The 24,568-nt window shown below is 42.6% G+C and overlaps 2 protein-coding genes across 3 annotated transcripts; both read left to right on the top strand.

The window, feature by feature from the left end:
* The first annotated feature begins 578 nt into the window (after positions 1 to 578).
* On the top strand, positions 579 to 3,186 carry socs4 (suppressor of cytokine signaling 4). The gene is made up of 2 exons (XM_006804430.3): positions 579 to 674; positions 1,276 to 3,186. Exon 2 carries the CDS (start codon positions 1,296 to 1,298, stop codon positions 2,478 to 2,480), a length of 1,185 nt encoding a protein of 394 aa, XP_006804493.1. The 5' UTR covers positions 579 to 674; positions 1,276 to 1,295; the 3' UTR covers positions 2,481 to 3,186.
* A 3,480-nt stretch (positions 3,187 to 6,666) lies between these two features.
* On the top strand, positions 6,667 to 24,131 carry wdhd1 (WD repeat and HMG-box DNA binding protein 1). Of its 2 annotated transcripts, none has more exons than XM_006804429.3 (26): positions 6,667 to 6,754; positions 7,009 to 7,102; positions 7,535 to 7,646; positions 7,746 to 7,897; positions 10,094 to 10,205; positions 10,502 to 10,552; positions 10,635 to 10,730; positions 10,814 to 10,906; positions 12,373 to 12,479; positions 12,842 to 12,983; positions 14,108 to 14,309; positions 15,057 to 15,226; positions 15,300 to 15,484; positions 15,569 to 15,810; positions 16,147 to 16,284; positions 16,398 to 16,554; positions 16,713 to 16,827; positions 16,955 to 17,086; positions 17,168 to 17,391; positions 18,089 to 18,243; positions 18,322 to 18,378; positions 18,722 to 18,753; positions 20,117 to 20,281; positions 20,410 to 20,552; positions 20,674 to 20,809; positions 23,606 to 24,131. In XM_006804429.3, the coding sequence occupies exons 2-26, from the start codon at positions 7,026 to 7,028 to the stop codon at positions 23,792 to 23,794; spliced, it is 3,384 nt and encodes a 1,127-aa protein (XP_006804492.2). In that variant the 5' UTR covers positions 6,667 to 6,754; positions 7,009 to 7,025; the 3' UTR covers positions 23,795 to 24,131. The 2 variants fall into 2 exon arrangements, with proteins under 2 accessions (XP_006804492.2, XP_035769598.2); XM_035913705.2 differs by having other exon boundaries at positions 14,105 to 14,309.
* The last annotated feature ends 437 nt before the right edge of the window (positions 24,132 to 24,568 follow it).

Here is a 24,568-nt window from a genome sequence, read left to right as displayed (position 1 = left end):
ACAGATGAGTCCTTTCAGCAGCACTTTCTGGAAGTTTTAACTGGGAAACTCAAAGGTTAGTCAATCAATAAGTAAAGCTTTTTAAAATGCTTCCTTGTTTCCTCCACAGAGCTGAATCATTAATCAGGCATACAGACTGCCTGTAAATCTGAGGCATAACCTCCTCCACAGACAGACTTAAAGCTTTTCATGAAATGCGCTTTGATCTTTTAGGTTAAGCTGTGGTCCTGGTCAGGTTAAAGCAACTCAAAGCAACATAAAGAAAAAATTATGAGCACGGATAATATATATCTTTTGTGTATGGACCAAAAAAATTCTCACTGCTGTGGTTATCTTTGATCTTTTTGGGAGATGGAATTTATCAATGGACATGTAAGAAGGGATGTAAGACAGAAAGGAGGGTGTTTCAGTCTGAATCTGAGACCGCCCTCTCCTTGCCACGCTACCCCCAACCATTCTGCTGGCTCGACCCCACTCCACCTCTTGTTATTCATTCAGACCCGTCCAGGGCGGAGAGGAAACTGCTGCCCCCTCAGGGACTTGGCATCATAATTATATAGGAAGCAGAGCAGTCTGTCGGTTGTTAGAGGTAAAGAAAGGCTGCAGGCACAGTGTGCAGTGGACAAGTGGTCATAACATGGATGTGGAGCTCTATTTCTGACACTGTTAGGAAGGTAAGATAATCTCATGCATTAATCTTCAAAGAGGTAATAGCAACAAAGAGCGATTACCAGTCTGATGTTAAATCTCCTGCTGTATACAATCTGTTGCCTTTAATTAGATCATAGTCGGATTGTCAGTGATGATGTTTGCAAACTGATGCAAATAGAAATGTTAGGTATTAAACTAACACGTCTCGAAGTGACTTTGCTCTTGAATTATTTCTAAATGAAGCTTGAAGAATCTTCAGCTTTGTGTGAACAAGTCCGCTGTTGTCTGCAGGATGTTTCTGAAGCCTTAATTAGATTTATTGCCACTGGAGATGATGATCAGTATAGGAACAAGCAGTGGGAGTCCACAGCAGCCTAGATTACAGAAAGTTCTCGAAGGGTTCTGTGTTAGTCACAAAGCACTTCTAATGGTGCCAGTTAGATAATAGAGCTTTACATTGATTTCTCTCATAGCCCATTAACTTATTCACCCCTATATCATAAGAAACTTTTTTTTAGATAAACAAAGACACCTTTTAAATGCTCATACTCATATTCTGGCATATTTCAAATCTAAGACATAGTACAGTTGTCACAGAGTATTCTGTTTTTGCATTCGTCACAGATTGCGAGGTGGAAGCAGGCATGTCAGAGAAGAAGCCCCGGGGCTCAGACACTCGGCCCAAAAGTGGCTTCCGCAGCTGGAGCGCAGACAGTTACATTTGGAAGGGGAAGAAACGCTCCCGGAGCTCTCGCAATGGGTCGAGCCCTGGAGGCATGGAGATGGACGGGACGGAGGAGTTGGGTGTGCGGTCATCATCCTGCTCGAGGAGGCGCAGAGAGAGGAAATGTAGCTGCAGCGCTCTAGGGGACACACTGACGTCTGGAGATATCGATGTGATGTGTCGGAAGGCCTTGTCACGGCGCTCTCTGCGGCAGAAGTTTCAGGATGCTGTTGGCCAGTGCTTCCCTCTGCGCTCTCACCATCACCACCACCATCACCACCATCATTCATCGGGCTCCTCGCGACCCTTTTCGGTGCTCTTCTGGTCCAAACGCAAGATCCATGTGTCAGAGCTCATGCAGGATAAGTGCCCATTCTCACCCAAGTCTGAACTGGCTCGATGTTGGCACCTTATTAAAAATCATGCTACCCACCCAAGTGCCCTCAAGGACATGGAGGCTCCCCTCAAACCTAGTGTCTCATCCACTACCTCTCCACCACAAACCCCCATCTCATGGGAGGACATATGCTGCTCCCCTGGGCCTGGAAGCACCAGTCTGGAGGACTGGGACCCTTCTTGTGCTCATGGGCATGAAGAAGGTAGGTGTGGACACACGGACTACATCCTGGTCCCAGATCTCCTACAGATCAACAACAACCCATGCTACTGGGGCGTGCTGAATCGCTTTGAGGCAGAGGAGCTGCTGGAGGGCCAGCCCGAGGGCACGTTTCTGCTCCGGGACTCTGCCCAGGACGAATTTCTCTTCTCAGTGAGCTTTCGGCGCTACAGCCGTTCCCTACATGCACGTATTGAACAAAACGGCAAGCGTTTCAGCTTTGATGTGCGTGACCCGTGTATGTACCGTGATCCAAGTGTGACGGGACTGCTCAGGCACTACAGCGACCCAGCCACCTGCCTCTTCTTTGAGCCACTCCTTTCCAGACCTCTGCCAAGGAACTTCCCTTTCTCCCTCCAGCACTTGTGCAGGGCAGTGATCTGCAGCTGCACCACCTACCGAGGCATAGACAGCCTGCCGCTGCCACCTCAGCTCAGGGACTATCTCAGACAATACCATATTAAGTGTGACGCGGCCTGTGCTGTGTGACTAACCAAATCAGGCCTCATACTAAGGACAAGCAAAAGAAGCTCACCTTGGCAAAAGTACTGCCATTAAATTCTAACAGTGTTTGCTGTTACGTGAGGTTTAAAGATTCGATCTTGAGCCAAGGATTGTCATCTGCTCTGCAGTTCCATTTGCTGCTGTGATAGCAAACAATGGCAATTGCTGTTTTTTTAGCCTTCCAATATTTAGGAGTGACAGCCTCACAGGACAAGAAAACAACCACTAAAGGGGACTGTGGCGAGACAGCCTGAGATTTGACTTAAGCAAGCCAACACTTCATTACAGAAGATTTTAAGATCATAGAAATGTTATGGTCTTGAACCCTGAACACAGCTAGTGCAGTCAAATGTTTGAGGTAAAGCAACTCTGGGGGTATCTAGTAATATGCAAGCATTATGGATTTTTCACTAACTGCATAACTGAACAAATTTCTACATTTCATGATATTTCATCCCAGCCTTGCAATATATCTACATAAGTACTTAGTATGCTTTTCTTATTTTCTGTCATGCACATCTATGCACTGTTACTCATTAAACATTCATTCCGAAAGGTCAAATAACGAGGTCGGCGTATGTGCAAGTAATCATTGAGAGCCAAAGGCTCAGGCTTCTGTCTGCTCTGAACACTCAGACCATTCTTTGGATCTTTATGATGTCACTGAAAGGGGATATCTTTAATATGTCCATCTGAGGTATGTAGCTCTGTATGTGAGCAGCAAAGCTCCACCCAGCTGCTGTTCAAAACTTGTATTTGCGATGAACAAGCAGCAAGAACAAATCTGACTAAACGAGAGGCCAAAAAGACGCAAAGCAACCCACGTCAGAGAGCGAAGAACTACAGGTCTGTACCCAAGCACAGTATGAAATGAATAATGGAAAGCTACTAGCAGAGTCCAAGAGTATATATATAGAGTATATAAGGTCATCTTTAAACATTGATGTAATATAACACAAAATTCCAGCTGAATCTCTTTGGAGAGAACTGCTTTGTGCCAGATGGATTACTCGATCCTGCACAGGAAACTGAATCAGGACCTGATGGACCTGACAACAAGGATGCTGTTTTTAATTTGGGCTTTTATCTGCTACACAAAATGGGTTCAAACACCCTGCTGGCAATCAATACATGTAAGCAAATTAGAGATGCATTATGACAGGAAAGGAGACTTAATTAAAACCCTAGCACAAATGTCGTTCCTTTTGCCTTTCAGCTCTCAGCTGCTGTGTTGAAAGGCAGCAATAAAATTTGCAGCTTTTCATAAAAGAAACACGCAAAATCACAGTTATTTATATATAAGTGGTTTATAAATTTCTGATCAAATGTAATACGATAAAACAGAAAACAAGCTTCAGAGAGATGCCCAAACAGGACCAAAATAAAAGCTATATAAAGAAGGCTTGTATTTATTTTAATTTTAAATTTAAAAAAGAAAGCAATATTTGAAGACAGTCACTGAGGGTTGCTGACCTGACATTAAAAAAAAGATCCTCTTTAGTCCTCATTCGGGGCTTAAGAACAACTAACCCCCACCCACCACCACCACCAAACTCATCAAGGTAATGACAGCAGTGAAAGCAGCTTACCTGAAACTAACTCGTGGCTGATGATGAAGGGCGGCTTAAACTGGACTGATGTGCTCTTGTCTCTTTGAATGCAGATACAGGCCAGTGAAATGTCAGCCTCTTGTCCAGCTTGTTCATTTGGGCTGCATTCTTCTCTCCAGCCACGAGGTGGCGACAGCACTACATCGATCTGCTCCGTTTGCCTGTCTTTGAAAGCGCCTCTGTAAATGTGTCCTAACATCAGCCGTGCCTCTAACCTGTACCTGTTGTGACTGAGAAACTGTTCATAAGCATATATTGTATTCATACACACACCAATAAATTTGATTTACACGCCCTCTGTTGTGTGTCTGAGTTTATTTATTTATTTGTTTGTTTGTTGTCATATTAGGATAGCTTTTAGTACATCATGTGTATGCCTGCGTGTTCACGCTGCAGCTGTGTCACAGTTAGACAAGTTAATGGTACGGAAAATGCTGCTTTTGAAGTATCACTCTGAAAACAATTCATCCTGGTCTTGGTAAAGGACACCTCTAAATGCCAGCGCTTCTTTGGGAGATAAGGACATGAAAAAGACCGCCCCCCCCCCCCCCCCCCCCCCCCACACACACACACACAAACGCAAAGCTGGTGTGGAATGCAGATTTTTCATTTGATTTGTGTGTTGTTCAGCCTCTTTGCAACGTCAGTGCAAACAAAAAGAAAATGTGCTGAGGTGACTTGCGTGAGTAGCTACACTTGTATGTATGAAATATTCATCATGTGGCCATCATGTTTTTGGGGACCACGGTGTTTCTTACTTCAGTATTTGAAACAGAGACTGATTATTCGCTAGTCTTTTGTCAGGCTGTTTTTGAGCTTCTGTTACATTGTTACTGTTCAAAATTAGATATAATAATATAGAGCTAGTTTCAGCAAATACCCCAAAACGACATATTGCATGCTTACTTTAAGGTGACAGGGCCGCACACGGATACATTTTACCTGCAAATCAGAATCAGTTTTCTGATACTAGCATTAGCTCAACTCTGCTGTGCACATATACACCAAGTATGTGTGCACATACAAGGAATGGTTTACTTGTACATACATATGTGTGTGTGTGTGTGTGTGTGTCTGCGCAAAACAAAACAGTATAAATGAATAAACGGTGGGTGACTCAAGACTTTTGCACAGAACTGTAGCTTCTTAGTTTATTTATAAAATCATCTTAGTTCAGCTTTAAGGACGTCCCCTTGCAATCTTGGGTTCAGTACCAATGTACCACAGAGAAAATGCTCCTTTTTTTCTGTGTTGACTTAAACTCAGTTTGTCAGATGAAATATTTGTGGGATTCTTGTAGCACAGGAAATTGAGCATCTACTATTTTTTAATCCTTCATGGGATAAAAGCCAGAAAATTACAGTTTTCATTTTAAACATGAAATAAACCAGACACTTGCTGATCACTTTCTCATACTTGTTTGTCTTTCATGTGGCAAACTTTGTTTCATCACCCTGATTGCACACAAGTCAGTAGCCAGGCAATGGAGAGACTCAGGAGCCATGTCTATTGATCTTCCTGACCCATGTACATAAAGTATTAATGTTGTCTCGTAGGAGCTGATTAAGGAGCTTGGGTTTTCAGCAACGCGAAGCCATCGTGCGCTGTTATATTGGATGCATCATACAGTGGATTTCCAAGTTCAAGAACTTTGCTTTTGAGGTTTTATGTTAGTACAGGACTGCATTTGGCAGCCCTGTGTAGACTAAAACACATAACTAAGCTTTAGGCCTGCTTCACATGTCCTGGTACAATATTACACATCAGTGATATAATATTCAGATACACTGATGTCTGCCAGCAGAGAACTTCCTGTTCCACTAATCAAAGTATCCCCTGAGAAAACACTGAGGGGTGCATAATCTATATATATATTAAAAGGTTCATATAAATAAATAATTAAACAAAAAGGTTTTTTTAGTGAATATTTACATAGACTTTAGTCTTATACCCTCACTATGTTTCCATGTGTGTTACAGTGGAAAGCGTCAGTCTGAAAAATAAAATGTGGATTATCCAAACAAATGAGAATCAAGTGAAATTATATTCTTTCATTCCTTCTTTAAAAAAATGATTTTTTTAAAATTAAAATTACAATACATGTATTGTTCGAATTATAAATGTGAGATGAACTGAAAGACTCCTGTCTGACTTATAATAATACTTGAATAATAATACTACTGCTACTAACAATAATAACAACAATAATAATAATGATAATACATTAAAATGTGTACATTAAAATATTACATTTTAAAGTCCTCTAACAGACAAGAGCCTAATTATATAATTATATAATCTATGTATCACTTGCATACACCATCCAACTGTAGTGTAAAATAAATTTGTCGGAAAACGACAGAAAAAAAAATGTTTCAATGCTTTAAGGCACATTTCCTCAGATAACACTGGAATAGTATAATAACAGCGTGTGTCTCAACCACTGTCCAAAATCTGTCGTAAATAGCCTTTCGATAAATGAATGGATTAATAAATAAATAAACCCCAAATCTCGTTCAAACGTGGGAGGGATTACAAAATTTGCGTCATGACGTTGCTGGCGGGAGTCGTGACGTGACGTTTCCTTGTTTTTAACGCAGCGCGGGAGATTCAGGAGAAGAGGACCGAGTGTGTCCACCCAAGAAACGTGTAAGTTGATTTCTAACGAAATACTCTGTTCACAGCTCAGTGTAAAACTGCCTCCGGTGGTTTAGTGTCTGATGCCGTGAACACCGTGGAGTTTGTACGAGTGTGGTCGGCTATATTTAGCTCTATTGTTAGCGTTAGCTCAACTCTGCTCTTAGCTCTCCATGGGTTAATAAGGCAGCAGTGGCGGAGGAGCAGGTGTAGACTGTGTTACTTGATAGAAGAAGAGGTTTTCACGTGTTTTCTCCTCTCTTCAGTCTGGTGCTTTGTCAAAATGCCATGTGAAAGGAAGCCGATGCGCTACGGCCACTCTGAAGGACACACCGAGGTGTGCTTTGATGACACTGGGAGGTGAGTCCGAAAACAAAAAAGTGTCTCCCTTTGAGCACTGACTGTGACAGCTAATGTACAAGTAAAGCTGTGATCTGATTGCGTTTAAGACTCAGATTTTACCTATGATCGGCCCACAGCCTGTGAAAGTATTGCTTTACAAGCATGTCCTTTAAATTATTAGTGTAGCCCGCAGGTTAGTCAGACCAGACCAGGCAAGGACATATGAACTTGAGCGCATCAGTCTCACAGTGACATCAATGACAACACAAGTCTTTCAATGAGCTGAAACTGAGTAAAATGTGATTCATTTAAATTCTATGCCACGTTAAACTGAAATCGTTCACAGTCCTGATTTTGGTTTCTGGTAGACTTAATAATTTAAACAGATCATTTCATCAATCTTATGCTGCACTAAGTTTCTGTAAACTAGCCTGATCAAATTGTCCACAGGTTCATTGTAACCTGCGGAAATGACGGAGATGTTCGGATCTGGGAGAGTCTGGATGATGATGATCCAAAGTTTATCACTGTCGGGGAGAAGGCTTACTCTCTGGCACTGAAGGTTGGATTTTCTCTGACTTTTCTACAGATGTCATCATTATTCGGTGACACTCTGCATCATACAAATGATGTTTGGACCAATGTGTTCTCTGCTCCACAGAATGGCAAGCTGGTAACGGCGAGCTCCAACAACACCGTGCAGATCCACACATTTCCTGACGGCGATCCAGATGGCATCTTGACCCGCTTCACCACCAATGCCACACACGTCGCCTTCAACAGCATTGGCTCGAGAGTTGCAGCTGGGTCCAGGTACTTGATAGTTGGCTAGCTTGTGCTGAACTGAAATGATATAAATGAAAACAGGATAAAAGTAATACCTTAGATATTTGAAGGAGCATTAATTAAGGTTAAAATATAACTAACTTTGCTGGCTCATTGCCAGATACAGATATGGGCTGGGTGGTGTGTAATTCAATTCAATTCAATTCAATTTTATTTATATAGCACCAAATCACAACAAATGTCGCCTCAAGGCGCTTCATAGATACAGAGAAAAGCCCAACAATCATATGACCCCCTATGAGCAAGCACTTTGGCGACAGTGGGAAGGAAAAACTCCCTTTTGGGGAGTTTCATAAGGAATGAAAGGATGCCACATCATTAGTCCATTCATTCATTCCAGCTCAGATGGTACTTTGTAGTTTACATGGCCCCTGCATATTACATGTAATAATAATGTATACTTTATTGACCCCGTGGGGAAATTCCTCTCTACATTTAACCCATTCACTTAGTGAAGCAGTGGGCTGCCATTGGGCACCTGGGGAGCAGTGTGTAGGGACGGTACCTTGCTCAGGGGTACCTCAGGGTAGCCGTTCAGGGGAATCGAACCCCTGACCTTCCAATCACGGGGCCAACACTTTACCTATTGAGCTATCCCTCTCATATTGAGCATTCTCTCTCATAATAATGTGTACTTTAATGTGTGCCTGACAATGTAGGGTCCTGCTCCTTATGAGACAATGATGGGGGAGGGGATCTTCTCCCTGATCTTATTGTACGGTTTTTGAGCCAACACCTCAATGGGGGTAAATGGAAAGGCCAGTTCACGTTCCATTAGAACCCAGTCCAGGTCTGAATTTGTTGCTGCCCAGTGTTTACACAGTTTGGACATTTCAAATGAGATGAGGCCGCACATTGTTGAGCACCAGGAGGAATCCAGGATGCGCTGCACCAGCGTCTGAGAGTGGGTCCAAGGATATCATCCCGATACCTATTAGCAGTCATGGTTTTGTTGCCTAGCCTGTAGAGAATTGTGCATCCCTCCATGGATATGCCACTGATCCACCACCAAATCGGTCATGCTGAATAATGTATAACTTTTCTCTACGGGTTCTCCAGACCTTTTCACACGTACCTGCTCTTGTCTGTTAATTCTGGTAATGTAATGTAATGTAAGTCAGGCTCCATGGTGAGTACAGAGTGAGCACAGGGCCCAGTCGGGGACCTAGGATCCTCAAGCCACCCTCATGAGGTCTGCTTCTGATTGTTTGGTCAGACACTTGTGGCCTGCTGGAGGTCACTTTGTATCTCTAGCAATAATCATCCTGTTCCTCCTTACACAAAGGAGCAGATACTGATGGGTTAAAGACTTTCTACTGTCCTGTCCAGCTCTCCTAGATTAACTGTCCCAGCACTGGAGTCTCCTTGAGACTGTGCTGGGAGACACAGCAAACATTCTGGCAATGGCATGTATTGATGTGCTGGAAGAGTTGGAGTACCTGTGACATGACCTGATGTCAGGTGCAAACCTTCAGAATTAATTGAGTTACAGCTGACCAGACACACTCATGTGTTGCTTCCGTGATATTTTCCACCAATGATGCTGAAAGATGAACAAATGTCACTTCTGCTTTGCTAAACCATGCGCGTCCTCTCTGCCTCAATTTCTCCCGTGGCACCTGGTGAGGCAGTCGTGCGTAACGGTATTGCCCCCCCCCCCCCCCAGGTGTGTGTATGTGTGCGTGTTTATGGCTACAGCACAAGGTGATCCCATTAGGTTCATTATTGTTCCTTCAGTGCAGAATCAGCTCCACACAGCTGTGATGTTTCCAGCTCGCAGGCGGATTGGTTTCTGATTAGTCCAGATTGGAGATAAACGTATGTTTGCTGCCAGAAATGATTTGCCCTAAACAGGTTTATGACAGTAATAAAAGCACAGAGCAAGGTGCCGTATTGATGCTGCTATTTTCACCCTGGTAATTTCAGTAGTGGGATTGATTGCTCAGATTCAGGCATCTGTGGCTGTTAGGGCAGATTCGGCATCTACCTTCTGGTAGACGGTGAAGGAAATCTGTGATGTTTTGCTCCTCTTGTTCATTGATTTGACAATTTGCACTTGTGTTAGGTCACAGCTGATGGACCCTTCCTCTCAACTATGCCGCTGCTCACTGGCAGGCAGTCGGTGACGTGTGAACACAGCTTACCTTTCTCCTTTTTCCACAGTGACTTCATGGTTAAGGTGGTGGAGGTGTCAGACAGCAGTCAACAGAAAACCCTCAGGGGTCACGAGGCACCTGTCCTCAGCGTCACCTTTGACCCCAAAGATGACTTCTTGGTGAGTGAACCTTGTGTCTGAAAGCAGAAATTCAACACAGAGGCTGAAGTGAGTATCTGTGTTGAGTTACAAATGGGACAATATCTTCATTTCATTGCAACTTAATATGAACCCACGCCCCATTGTTCCTCATCATATTACTGTGGTTACTTCCATTTAGAGTTTTAATTTAAATGTATAAATACAAAAGAGAACCACACAGTGTTTTTTTTTTTTTTTAAAAAAAAGGAGAGAAGAGAATTTATAACCTGAGCACACCTGTCGTACATCACATCACTGTCGCCTTTGTCTTTCAGGCCTCTGCTAGCTGTGATGGCTCTGTGGTGGTGTGGAATATTGAGGAGCAGGTATATCAGCATTTCAGCACTTTTCCATTAGAAAAATGCACATAATTCTGATTTTCTACATGATTTTTATCTTCTTTCTCAGACTCAGGTGATCAGTTGGCCTCTGCTGCAGAAGTCAAATGACGTCACTAACGCCAAGTCTCTGTGTCGTTTGGCCTGGCAGCCCGGGATGGGAAAGGTTGGGGACACGTCTCTTTGCTGCCTTGAATGAGAGCGAGAAAGACATCAGTCCTAAAATAACAAAACATTTGCATTTGTCAGTTTTTAGCTGTTCCTGTTGAAACCAAGGTACACCTGTACGAGCGAGGCTCCTGGGACCACGTGAGCACTCTGTCCGATGATCTGCTCGCACAGGTGAGGTCCAGTATTGTCGACGTGGTGCACATTGTACACCTGACTATCAGTATAAGCAGTATTTGTTGTAACTGTGTACATGGCCTCACAATCCTGTCTAGGACATCAATATGCTGATCTATTTGTCTGCTAATGCTAAGTAGTACAGCAATATTTAGCACTACTTTTGGCATCATGACCAAAGACTGTATGTTAAAGAAGGATGCAGCATCTGGGACATCACATTTTTGGTTGGACTGGGATGTTTCTTCTATATTAAAAATGAATACATTTAGTTTGAAGGGTGGACTGTTAAGTTATCAGCTAGCACTACTAAGCTTGGGATGCAAGTTAAATTCGTACACTGCAGGGGTGAAACATGCAGACATGCATTACTTATTTAATGTTGAGGACCAGGCTAATAAAATAGTAGAACTGGACTTGCCACCTGGATGGCCTTTACTACACAGCAAGATAATTGCAAAAGGCACAGATAGTGCAAACACAGGTTTTAAAATAAAGTTCTGGGTTTAGAAAGAAAGTGTTCACTACAGAAATACAAAGTAAAAATTTTAATGGTCTGTTTGATACAATGGGAGAATCACTGTGTGAAACCACTCTGTGATTACAGCACTTAGATAAAAGGCTAGATACGATTATTTTTTTTGAAGAAGGTTTAGCTTGAGACTGCTTAAGTACTATATGGACAAAGTACTAACTGTCTATAGGTGCAGCTCAGCCATTGAAGTCCACACCATGAAGCTCTCACCACAGGAGGAGGTTTGAACTCTGCAGTTACTGAATCAGCAGAGTGTTGGAGGCTTTTACACCCTGTGCACCTCAGCACTTGGTGACCCCGCTCTGTAACTTGACATGTTCCTAAACCCTTCCACTTTGCAACAATATCATTTACAATAGATCCTGAAATATCTGGGAGGGAAGAAGTTTAATTAACTGCATTGTTGCCATGATGGCTTCCTGTTGCAGCACCTCACCCTTTAGCAGGACTCATTCTATTTACTCTTCAAAACTTTGTGAAAGGAGTCTGATACAAGTTGATGAGTCACTTCTTCCCCTTGTATAAACTTTTAATTGATTAATTCTAGGTTTATGAGAACACATCAGTTTGTTGGAAGATGTAATTACAAATGAAGAGATATATTTTTGAGTACAATGTTCTTTTATGTTTTAAATAACCTTAAAAAAAATACTGACTATACCTTTTAGCAGGTGTGGCCAGGTACTTTTGTTCCTAGTATATATATTATTCACTTCTTAGTCTGACCTTAAAGAAGAATTGAATGGTAGTTTTATTTCATTAAAGGTTTATTTAATTTATTTTAAACCCCTTTGTGGGAGTTTTTACTGTTTGTTTGTTTTATTATTAAAACCAGTGAGTGAGTTATTTAGATATTAAATAGCCGAAACAACTCAATCATTATTTTTCTTTTTTCTTAAATTTGATTTCCCCTCCTTCATTTTTGCAGCCCATTAACGTGGTGTCTTGGTCTCCTTGCGAGCGTTTCCTGGCAGCTGGCTGCGTGGGGGGTTTACTTACAGTGTGGGACGTGAACAGCAAGCTGTGTGTGGAAAGGTAGGAAACAAAGCTGTGCAGACGCTGAGTGAATTTAAAAGCATATATATGACGGGTAACGGGTAAACCAGTTTAGGGGACTGATGCTGATGAAATTGTTTACCTTGGTTCCCAGTGCTTGAGGGCTAAAGATAACCGAGACTTAAAGGCTGGTGTCATCATTAAAGAAATAGTTTATTATGTGTTTTCCCCCTCCCCCAGTATTTGTATTAAACAAATCGTGTGTTCTTTCTTGGGCTTGTGTCTCTTTATATAGTTTGTGCACAGATGATGTCAATCTTCTTGTCGTCTCTGCCAAAAGCAACATTGAACAGTCGATGTTGCTCATCACTAAAGTTTAAGCTTTCTGCTCTCTGCTGTAGGCAGAAACACGAGAAAGGCTTCACAGTGTGCAGTTTGGCCTGGCATCCATCAGGCAGCAATATTGCCTACACGGACACAGAGGGCTGCCTGGGCCTGCTGGACGGACTCGGCACCTCCACAGCTGATAACAATACAACCAAGGTACTGCTCAAGTAACCTTTTTTTGTACCCCCTCTGTACATCCCTGTACCATGAAGTAAGATTTTGAGACTCATCCAGCTCTGCAGGTTATCTTTCTTCATTAGATTAGCTGGGATAGATCTCTGCCGTAAGAAAAGGAAATCTAACTACAGACAAGTCACTTGTAAAACATAAATTTACAGGTCAAACCTTTAAAATCAGGAAGTTATCACTACTTTTTTTTAATGCCTTTTTTTTCCTTTGTTGTCCCGTTTGGATCTTTAGCCATCAGAATTGTTGTCTTAAGGCCAAGAAAGATGCCAAGCGGATTTATTTTACCAAGTGGATCATCATGGCCTTGCCATATTGGTCCATTTGATTGACCTTTATTATAATTATGTATTTATTTTATTTTATTTTCGGTTGCTACAAACGGGACAGACAGACTGGGGGATAGGACAGGGAGAAAGAATGAAAGAAAGAGAGGGAGAGAAAGAAAAACAGAGGGGAGAAGAGACGGTGAGAAAGGGGGGAAGAAAGAAAGAAAAACAAACAAAACACCTGGATCACCTGTATGGAGAAAAAAAAAAACAGAAGAGAAAGTAGACAAAAAAAGAGCAACATAATAAAAACAGCACCATCACAATAAACTAGCTAGCAGTAGATAACAGTAGATACTAAATATTAAACGCTATTGTGCAGCACGCAAGATAGACAACGCACAATGTGCTTTGAGGCAGCAGCCAAGAAAGGTGTAGTCCGCGTCTGTGAACACCCGTGTGTACACCTGTGTGGATCAGCATGCTTGCATTCCAAAGGTTTCTCCATGTAACGATCTGCTAGGGAGTGTGGGGAGCCATAGCCCCGTCCCCCAGGGCATGAAGCAGGTATGGAGGAGATCCAGGCCCCAGATATCCAGAGGCCCCAGAGTTTTTTAATGCCTTTTAGTGTTATTGCATATTCTTTGTTCAGGAACAACAGCGTCCATAGATTGTTCAGTTACCGGATTGCATTTATAACCAGTTGAGCGTTGTTTGCGGTTAGTTCATAACACAACTGTAAACACGCCCAGCTTCAAAGTCTCCCTTTTTTTCTTTTGTTCAGTTAAATTCAAGCTGCTTAAATCTGTCATGGACTTTCAGCAGGTCGCTACAAAAAATCCTGCAAAAGACTATGATGACCTGTTTGATGATGACGATGACAGACTGATGGATGAAGGACTGAGTGACACAAAGTCTCCAGCTAAGAAAGCCGTTGGCTGGGACGATGACGATGACGATTTCCTGGTGCCTGCGACTGGGCGGGTGAAGAACAGAGGAGCGTTCCTGGACGACGAGAACTCACTAGGTGGGTGAAGATGGGGTCATTAAGGGGGGCGAATACAGATGGAAGATAAAAGCGAGGTGCTCTGGCCATCACAAACTCCTGCTGTACCTAACTATTATTTTCATCATTGATTGATCTTGCAGTTATGTTCTCGAGCAATAGTTTGGTCCTTAAAATGTCAGAAATAATTGAAAGTGTATTACAAAACACAGGAAACACAACGTTCAAAGATTGAGATTAGGAAATTAGAAATTCTTGCGAAGAAGGGATGGCACTAGCTGTCTAAGTGGGACTAAATAACTATATATATAGATATATATATAGATAGATATATAGATATAGATAGATATAGAGATATATAGATATATATAGATAAAGATATATATATAGATAGATAGATATAGATAGGTAGATATATAGATAGTTCTTACACAAACTGTAAGAAGCACAAAGAGCACAAAAAAATCTTAACTAAAGAGCTCAATTGCAAAAGTTCAACATCAAAACAAGTGTTTAGAGTTTTTATTTGAATTTTGATCAGAAAGTCTGTAGCATGAACTTGGATTTCAGGTTAGCCTATTGCTGTCTTTAACTGGTAATGTTAATCTATGGGGAAAAAAAGTAATTAGGTGATTAAAGTTACAAGGTGTTCAGATTTTAGAAGAAGTGAAACTGTGATCATCACAGCATGTCTCAGCATACATCTCACATGAATGGAGACATCACCTGAAATTATTCCATTTTTTTGTTTTTGTCTTTTTCATTCAGACACAGGATCACTGAAGCTTGGTCAGGACAATGACGCAGGCAGTTCTGTGGCGCCTGCAGCAGCCCCAGCGGTGCCCCTACGTCCTGTCTACGAGGGGCCCGTGCCAACTCCTCCCCAGAAAGCCTTCCAGCCGGGCTCCACCCCTGCACATCTCACACACCGCTTCATGGTAGGACACACTGAGAGTCATTACACTGTAAATCTGAGTTGCTCGCATGTCATAACAGCAAACTGTGCCTCAGATGTGGAACTCCGTGGGTATAGTGCGAGGCTACAACGACGAGCAGGACAACGCCATCGATGTGGAGTTTCACGACACGGCTGTGCACCACGCCATGCACCTCACCAACTCACTGGGTCACACCGTGGCTGATCTGTCCCAGGAGGCCGTGCTGCTGGCCTGCCCCAGCACAGAAGAGCTCGCTAGGTAAAACTTCCACCTGACCTGCTTCTGGGGATTTATTTATTTATTTCTCCCCTTTCAGTATTTTCCCCCTCTCTCTCTCTCCAGTAAGCTGCAGTGCCTTCACTTCTCCTCGTGGGACACCAATAAGGAGTGGATGGTCGACCTTCCTAAAGGGGAGGACGTGAGGGCGCTTTGTCTGGGTCAAGGCTGGGCAGCAGTCGCCACCAGCACGCTGATGATCAGGCTCTTCTCCATCGGAGGAGTACAGAGAGAATTGTTCAGCCTGCCAGGGCCTGTGGTCTGCATGGCAGGACATGGAGAGCAGCTGCTCGTCGTCTACCATCGGGGTTAGAGACACACACACTCTTCTGTGATAATCAGCACATTGCATGTGCTTGTATGGTTCAAAAATAAAATTAGGAATTATTTATTTATTCTTAGCTTTGTGATGTAACTGTCGGTGTGTCATTGTTGCATGTCAGTTCCGTTCATTCAGTTTACTTTCCACCACATGGAGTCACCACAGAGTGTAAATGTAAAATGTGCAGCACAAGAGATGAGAGTAAAGGCCACCCCCCACTGTTAAGCTGTGTCTGGAAATTTCCACTCTCTCCAAATATAAGTACTGCAGTTTGCAGTGTTATCTTCCAGCTCTTTACATGTGTCTCGTTTTCCACCACCAGCTACAGGTTTCGATGGAGAACAGGCTCTGGGTGTCCAGCTGTTGCAGTTCAGTCGAAAGAGGAGGCAACTCATCAGTGGCGAACCCCTCCCCCTCTCTCAAAAATCGTACTTGTCTTGGCTCGGCTTCACAGCCGAGGGTCAGTATGTCAAGATATTATAATGTGAAAGAATCTCATGGGAAGCATCATTACTTTGCTGCTGGTGATGATTTGGAACAACCTGTCCTGGAATACATCTCGTGGTCTTTCAGGTACCCCGTGCTATGTGGATTCAGACGGCGTGGTGCGAATGCTGAACCGCTCCCTGGGCAACACATGGACTCCAGTGTGCAACACCAGAGAGACCTGCAAGAGCAAATCAGATCACTACTGGGTGGTTGGAGTGCACGAGAACCCTCAGCAGCTCAGGTGAGCTTTCATCTGCATCACAGCTCATTGATTTAGCAGTTTGAACAGGAAATAAAAAGTGACTAAACTAATGCATTCAGTGCATATGAGCCGATACTCGATGCTGGTTAATTATTGCTTCTTAGAGGCTGACATTCCTTCTGTCCTCGTCCTGTTAGGTGTATTCCATGTAAAGGCTCCAGGTATCCTCCCACCCTGCCCAGACCGGCCGTGGCCATCCTACCCTTCAAGCTGCCCCTGTGTCAGACCACAACAGAGAAGGGGCAGATGGAGGTAAATAAACACAAGAATGAGCACCTGGACAATGGGTTATCGAAGTAATCCAGTCCTCAGATCTTTTCAGGTGGCTCAGTGGTGTCATGGATCCAGTAACAGCTGAACATCCTCCTCTGTTATTCAGGAGCAGTTCTGGCGTTCGGTCCTTTTCCACGACCACTACAGCTTCCTGTCCTCCAGCGGCTACGAAATAGATGAAGACGCTCAGAATCAGTCCCAGAAGGAGCAGCAGGAGCTGCTCATGAAGATGTTTGCAGTAAGTGTGAACGCTGCAAACACTTGGTGATCGAGACACTCCCAAAGTACAGATTTTTTTAGAGTTGTTGTTTTCTTACAGTTGTCCTGCAAACTGGAGCGAGAGTTTCGCTGTGTGGAGCTGGCAGAGATGATGACCCAGAATGTGGTGACTCTGGCCATACGATACGCATCCCGATCCAGACGCATGGCCCTCGCACAGCGGCTCAGTGAGATTGCTCTGGAGAAATCCAACCAGATGCAGGAAGAAGAGCAAGAGGAGCAGGAAGAGGAGCCTGAATACTCCAGCACGAGACGGGGCTCTGGGTAATGTCAAAAAGCATGCATCACTTTCACTGTTTGTGTAAATTAATCTGGACTGTCTGGCTTTGGCCAAAATAACAAACCTCACCCTTTATGGGTGACGACCCTATAGCAGTGTCAGACGACTTCACGTCACTGCTGAGCGCAGCATAGATACCACACAACGAGTGTGTCATTTCAATAAAATTATCTTTATCAAAGCAGGTCAGCTGATACATGTTCTTCAACGAGATGGTTACTTGGTTAAAAAAGCAATTCACCACTACAACAGTCGCCTCAAGGCGCTTTATATTGTACAGTAGATCGTACAATAATAGATACAGAGGAAAAACCCAACAATCATATGACCCCTTATGAACAAGCACTTTGTACGACAGTGGGAAGGAAAAACTCCCTTCTAGCAGGAAGAAACTTCCGGCAGAACCAGGCTCAGGGAGGGGCGGGGCCATCTGCTGCGACCGGTTGGGGTGAGAGAAGGAAAAAAAAGCAGAGCTCTTTTATGATGTGAAACCTTGAACAATTTTTTTTTAAATATAGGTTATTTATATGTTATTTTTATATGGATGAAGGAAGAACAAATATCAACCATGTAACATTTATTGCAGCATTTTAAGTGTAAAACCTTCACCAGTCTCCTCCAATTTATTTTATAGTTTACAAACAGATTGAAAACAGCAGTATTCGCTCTCTTTTTGCACAGGTATGGCCACACCGATGTCACAGCGGGAGGACGTTACAGCAGAAGACAGAATCAGCAGGAGGAGCAAGAGGATGAGGAGGAAAGAGGAGAAGAGCTCATGGAGGAAGAGGACAGACAGGAGATGGAGCCGGAAGAGGCGACAGAAACAAAAAAACGTCAGTTCCACCTCTTACTTTGCACAAGTTGCCAGTGCTACTGCTAACATGCTAACACGCCTCCTCCATGTCTGTCAGGTGTGAACCCGTTTGCTAAAGAAGCCGGCTCACCCATCAAGCCGTCTCCGACACCAAGTGAGTAAACGCATATCTGTCAGCCAGCTTAGATGTTCAGTATTATGGTGAGTCACTTTAGCGTGATGCAGGACAAATAACCCAAATAACCCAATAGCCATGTACTGTCCTCCTCATGTTGTACACTTGTGGTGTCTCTGTCAGTGGAGTTTTAGCTGGGTTTGATTTCATTTCAAGTCTTTGTCAGTTGTTGGAAGGTTTTCAGAGTAAGATTAAAGTGGGACAGCCGCTCCCATCACCCAAGCCCATTTTAATATTCAAATATGAAACAAGACCTGTTATTAGGTGTTGACTGAAGAATTTGGTCAGCCAATTTTATCTGAATCACTTCCTTGTTTTTCAGTTGGTAAAATGGGACGTGCAAATCCTTTTAAGGTAAGAACTGTGACTTTTTAGATTTTCATTTCGTCAAAATCAAGGATGTGGTCTCATTATAGCCCTTTTCCAATATTACCTACGCGACTCGGTACCAGGTGCTTTTTTTACAACATGCTTGGCCGGGGTTCCAGGCGATCTGATGAGGTCTTATGAGACTGCCAACTCTTTTGTTGTGGCATTTGTGGTGCACACAGATGATGTCACAGGACGTTCGGCCGTGTTGCTATAACGACCCCACACACATTAGGTAGCACTCAATTGTAATAGAAAACAAGTCCACTCGCTCAAGCCAATCCGAGTAGGTACTAATGGAAAAAGACTTTTAGTCATTTTTTGATGTTTAACCATTAATAAAAGACAAAAGACTCTTTTGGTTTTGAATATGAATAAAGACTGTAAGAGGTTTAAAGAGAGAGAAGTGGTTCTTAACCCTTTAAAACCGGTCAGAGCGGGCACGCTCCGTTTTGCGTAACTATTTTTAAATCCCGGTAACACTGCAACCACGTAAGCTAGCGCAATAATTTTTTTCCATATGAAACCGGAGGAGTTGTACTTACATCTTATGCCATCAGCTTGTCCTCGGTCACTGTTTCCTTCCACATATAGCTTTGCAAAAACTGCATAAAAAGCACTTGCAGCAACAAAAACATAATATTCCAGAAACACGATTTGCCGATCCGATCAGCTGTTCATAACACTTCCTACGTCCATCAGCACGAACTATCGCATGTCCGCCATGACCTGCCCGAAACCGGAAGTGACGTGGAAATGTACTTTTTTCCCATCAAGGCCTTATGAGCTTATACTGGTGTTTTTAAAAGTTATGTTTGACTTAATGACTTTCTGTGTCGTTTCTGGGATGCTTAGGACTCATATTGCACTGCTGGAAATAGTTTATTTTGATGCATATGCTGCTTTTTTGCAAATTTGCACTATAATATTTATTTTCGTTTTTCCTGCAGTGTATAGAAATTGGTGTATTTCAAAAATAAAACTATGAAGACACTCAAAATAAATTTTCTGTGGTGGGAAACTATTTTGTGCAACTTTTTTGTATTTACAGTTTTGAGGGATAAGTATTGGCTAGCCTTCAAGGCTCAGTTAAGTACAGTATAAAAACTAAAACGATGGGTGAAATCACTTTCCTGCCTCCATCTTTTATATACAGGCTTTCTTCTTAATAAAGTACCTGGTAAGCCACCGGGTGTGGCTCAGTCACCTTGGAGTCAGCGGCAAAGAAGAAGAAGAAACGCACTGTTTTTGTTGTTGCTGTTTTTCATGTGATTTGTTGACTATAAGGAACATATACAATATCTTTAAGATTTTTCTTTAAACTTTGTTATTGCTTTGGTGTGTTCAGGTTCCTGGTTCGGGGAAAATGTCAGCTTCATCCAGTCAGCCGCGAGTAACAAACATCCTGGACAACATGACGTCCAGCAAGAAGTCAGCTCAGCTCAGCAGCTCTGGGGGGAAACCCAGCAAAAGTCCCATCCTCAAACCTCTGGCCCCCAAGCCAAAAACCAAGGTACCGTCTCAGAAATTAAAGCTGTAGCATGTCTCCACATAGCTGTGCCGAGGTCTCAAAATGATAGTACCTGGAAAAGATACTGCATCTTTCAAAACAATAAAATGTCCTTTTTTTTTCCTGTGAAGACTCAGTCTACTCTGCTGCAGATGGCTGCCACAAAGACAGCTAATAAGAAGGTTCAGGAGAACACAGAGCCAGCTGCAAATCTGCAGAAACGACCAGACACCCCGCCTCCAGGACCACCTGCAGAAAACTCTGAGAACAAGAGGTAAAAGATTTCAAAGAAAGAAACGGTTAGACCCTTTGAACACTGGGATGTTCAAAAACAGATTCTACATGTAGAGCGTTTTTAAACAGGGCAGCATTTCTCGTTTTCTCTGTGCATTTAGGCCAAAGACAGGCTTCCAGCTTTGGTTGGAGGAGAACAGGAAGAGTATCCTAGCCGACAACCCTGACCTGGAAGAGACCGACGTCATCAAGGAGGCTATGGGACGCTTCAGGACGCTGTCGGCAGAGGAGAGACTGGTATAACACATCGAGGGTTTTAGAGAGGAGGGGGGTTGCTAAAACAGTGATGTCAAAAATTTCCAAAGCTGTCCAGTGATTGGAGTCTTTGGCAGGTTGATCCTCAACCCCCGGAGCCCCCGTTGACACCCTTGTCTATAATTTCATTAACCCAACTGAAATTGTAAATGCAGAGAATCCCATTTTTCAGCCCTCCACTTGTAAGGATTCTTAAGTTTTATGTGGGTGTGCACAATTTGCAGTTTTTATAAGCTGACTTCAGCTTTTGGCCATATTTCTACTCCAAGCTGATTCCCATTCAGAAATCAAAGATGGGCACGTGTTCAGCAAATTAGAATTTAGTGTTACTCATAATTTAACCATCTAAATTCTTTTAGTTTTAGTCTAGTTTCAGTTGAGAAAATATCATAAAATTATAGTAAACTCGATCTGAAATTGGTTCAGGTGAATAACATATAAAATGTAAGAGTGTGTTGTGCTGATAGCTGCTCCACACTGTTTACAAAGTGTCTTATTTTCTTTCACATCAAATGAGAAATGTATCCATACGTGTACTCTTCTCTTCCTCCCAAGCACTGAAATGTTTTTCGCATTTTAATGAGAAGCTGAGAACATGGGAGCTAGTTGTACCGCTTCCCAGCAACAGATCATCTGAAAACTCACCCATCACTAGTCTAACCAGCGTAACTGCTTCGAATAGTCTCATCAGTACCGCTTGAGCTGTCCAACCAGCTGAAGCTTTTTATTTTTAAAAATGACTGCAGGTCTACAGATTTGAATAAAATAGATAAGTAGATTCCTAAATATAAAGAAATGTATTCAAAAGTTTAAAATCACTCGATTAAGTTGTTGTACTGTCATTAGAGTCCTGCAGGGTCACATTAACAAAAAAAAAAAAAGAAATCCAGGGTTTGGTTTTAACCACTTTTCTCTGAAATGCTGTGTCTCAGCTGTGGTCAGTCAATAGGTGAGTGAATGAGGGTGGTTGTGCCACTAATGACACGCCTCGTCCTTTCATCCAGCCGAGTGCTTCTGTGGTACACTGGCCCTGACCCTGCATACATCAAGACTCTCAGCAGAAAGCTGGATGAGGAGGAAGTGGGGGTGAGGGGATGCCTGTTGCCTGGGAGCCCAGTCAAGTGTGTTTGGGCACTGAGGGCGCAAAGCATTGATGCATGAGAGACGATCGGCTGGTCAATCAGCAGGAGCATAATTCTGATCCGAATTTTCAGCTGTTCTGAAAGATGAATCCAGAATGTCGGCTGCACACCCATGATGCACATTTCAGTTTCCACCACATCCAAAAGGTTGGATTGAGGCCATGCGAGATCATTAGAGTCATTGCCATGTTCAAGAAACCAGTTTAATAAGATCTGAGCTTTGCGACATGATACGTTACGTTGCCAGATGTAGTTATCAGAAAATGATGTAGTCATATTAGAAAAACACTGTGGTTATAAAGGGATGGACATGGCCAGCCACAATGCTCGTGTAGGCTGTGGAGTTTAAATGATTCTCAGTTAATACAAAGCGATCCCCAGAGTGTGCCAAGAAAATATTCCTACAGCGGAACACCACGATTGTAACCAGTCTAAACTGTTTAAATACTGGGTGGGTTATATCCACACTCTCTTGTTCTTCCTGTCAAATTTTGACCCTAGCATGCTGCAGAAATTGAGACTCATTCAGACCAGGCAGTGTTTTTCCAATCCACCAGTTCTCTTTTGGCAAGCATGTGTGAAATTGCACACTTTCTTGTTCTTAGCTGAATATTGTTGGATATTTTCTGTTTTTCACACCATTCTCTTTGAACGCTAGAGATGGTTGTTCAGGAAAACTGCAGATCAGCAGTTTCTGAAGTACTTGGGCCAGCCCGTTTGACACCAACAAACACAGCTGCAACAGTTTGAAAAGATGAGACTAACTGTAGAAAACTTAAAAAAAAAAAAAAAAAAAAAACGCAATATCTTTGTTTCTTGTTTCTACCTCATTGATACTTTGGGGGGGGGGCTGCCAGTTATTTTATTTTATTTAAACATTCACATTTTTTAAAAAAAAAAATGAAATTTTCTTTCAAGTTTGAATCAAAGGAGTTGATATGATTTTTATTAGCTTGTATAAGTACATTTCAACTGTATGTTTACAGAAAAAGAACCTAGGTGATGGCCCTGCAGGCTTAACTTTAGCCTAAAACGGCTCGACCATTGTGTGTGTCTGTGTGTGTGCGAGTGTGTGTTGATAAAATTATTCAGTCCATATTCAATAAAGCAGCAGCTGATTAGTGATATGTCAAAGCTTGTACCATCTACCAGCTCTGTAATGGTGACATTTGTGTGTGTGTTTGCTTGTGTGAATATGCATGGGTTAATGACAGTCTTTCATTAAGCACTGGAGGTGTAGTGTGTGTGTGTGTGTGTGTGTGTGTGCGTGTGTGCGCGTGTGCACGTGTGTGTGTGTTGCTGGCACTGCACACACCAGGCCTGATGATTCATCCTGGCTCCATTACGTCCAGAAAAGCACTTCCTCTTGTGTCGGCTTAGAGAAAAGGAGGGGGCTCGAGGAGGGAAAGAGCCAGCAGGCCAAAGAGATGCATGCTGTCAATAGTGATTATACGTGACAGGATGCAATTTCAAAGTGCACGCCCGAGTGCCCATGTGTGCGTTTCGTCATCATCACGTAGGTGGTTTGGAGCCTGTATAGAGACGGAACAACAATACAATTTTTTGTTTTTGTATTGTGCAGTAATTAACATGTGCGGTCCTTGTCTATTTTATTCCTCCCCCCCCTCTCTTTTAGTCATGGACAGAAAGAGCTAAAGGCCAGAGCGGAGACGCAGCAGATCTGAAGAAGAGGAAAAGAGCAGAAGGAGGAGAAGGCTTGGAAAATGAAAATGAAAAGGCCGAAGCTGATGAAAGTAGTGCCAAGAAGAAGAAGTCTTTGGATCCCTCTTCCAAGCTTTCACTGTTTGCGTTTAACCGAAACTAAACCTCCAGTGGACGGAGATCACATGTATATCAACAACTGCCCTCAGTGTTGGAGACGGATGAGTGATGTTCACTAAAAAAGTATGCTTGGTTCTTTTTTTTTTTTCTTTGTTTGTTTGTATTTTACACTTACTGTATTTTAACAATTTAATAAATGTAAATGTTTGTTAGTTCACATGTTAGTCTGCAATTTCATTTTGTACAGCTTATTAATCAATTCAAATCAAAAGAGGATTTCTAAGTTTGAGGGCCTACCTTACCTCTGCGTTTGAATATACCGACTTTAGCTCTCTGTGAAGGTGCTCAGCGGTATCCCTTTTGTGACATAACCAGCAACAACCCTGCTGAGTGACAGCTTAGGCAAACTGAAAGCTAACTATTGCTACATTTAAAGCTTCCCTAAGCATTGGGGGTTTATGATGAAATATAAAGTGGCGTTCTTCTGGGTTTTGTTTTTTGTTTCTTTTTGCTTTTTCCATGAAGACATAATGAAAATACTTTCAAGATACAGAGGCTGTACTCTATGCCAGCTTACTAACATGTGGGGATTCTAATAAAACAAAATGACTCCTAATTTGAAATGACTAAATGAAAAGACTGTACTTAAAAGATGGATGTGGCTTTAGAGTCTCAGAAGTGCTGTGGATGTGCACGAAGGCTTCTCTTTGTCGAAGTCAGAGAAATGGTCTTTGGCTCCCTTGCTCTGTGAGCTCAGGAAACATTTGGGTTCAGTGTTTTAGTTCATTTTGAAAACTTTTATCAATATTAGAATCAG

Source organism: Neolamprologus brichardi, chromosome 1 (assembly GCF_056152115.1).
Source record: "Neolamprologus brichardi isolate AB-2024 chromosome 1, ASM5615211v1, whole genome shotgun sequence".
Classification (NCBI taxonomy): Eukaryota; Metazoa; Chordata; class Actinopteri; order Cichliformes; family Cichlidae; genus Neolamprologus; species Neolamprologus brichardi.
The sequence above is the reverse complement of the archived record's forward strand: the minus strand, read 5'-3'. Positions and strand labels throughout refer to the sequence as shown.

What these genes read in the sequence shown, in the direction of transcription:
- socs4 (XM_006804430.3), top strand. Translation starts at nt 1,296, where the DNA reads ATGTCAGAGAAGAAGCCCCGGGGCTCAGACACTCGGCCCAAAAGTGGC.
- wdhd1 (XM_035913705.2), top strand. Translation starts at nt 7,026, where the DNA reads ATGCCATGTGAAAGGAAGCCGATGCGCTACGGCCACTCTGAAGGACAC. An exon ending in TGTGGAATATTGAGGAGCAG is followed by an intron (nt 10,553 to 10,634) that starts GTATATCAGCAT and finishes CTTCTTTCTCAG; the next exon opens with ACTCAGGTGATCAGTTGGCC. An exon ending in GGACGACGAGAACTCACTAG is followed by an intron (nt 14,310 to 15,056) that starts GTGGGTGAAGAT and finishes TTTTTCATTCAG; the next exon opens with ACACAGGATCACTGAAGCTT.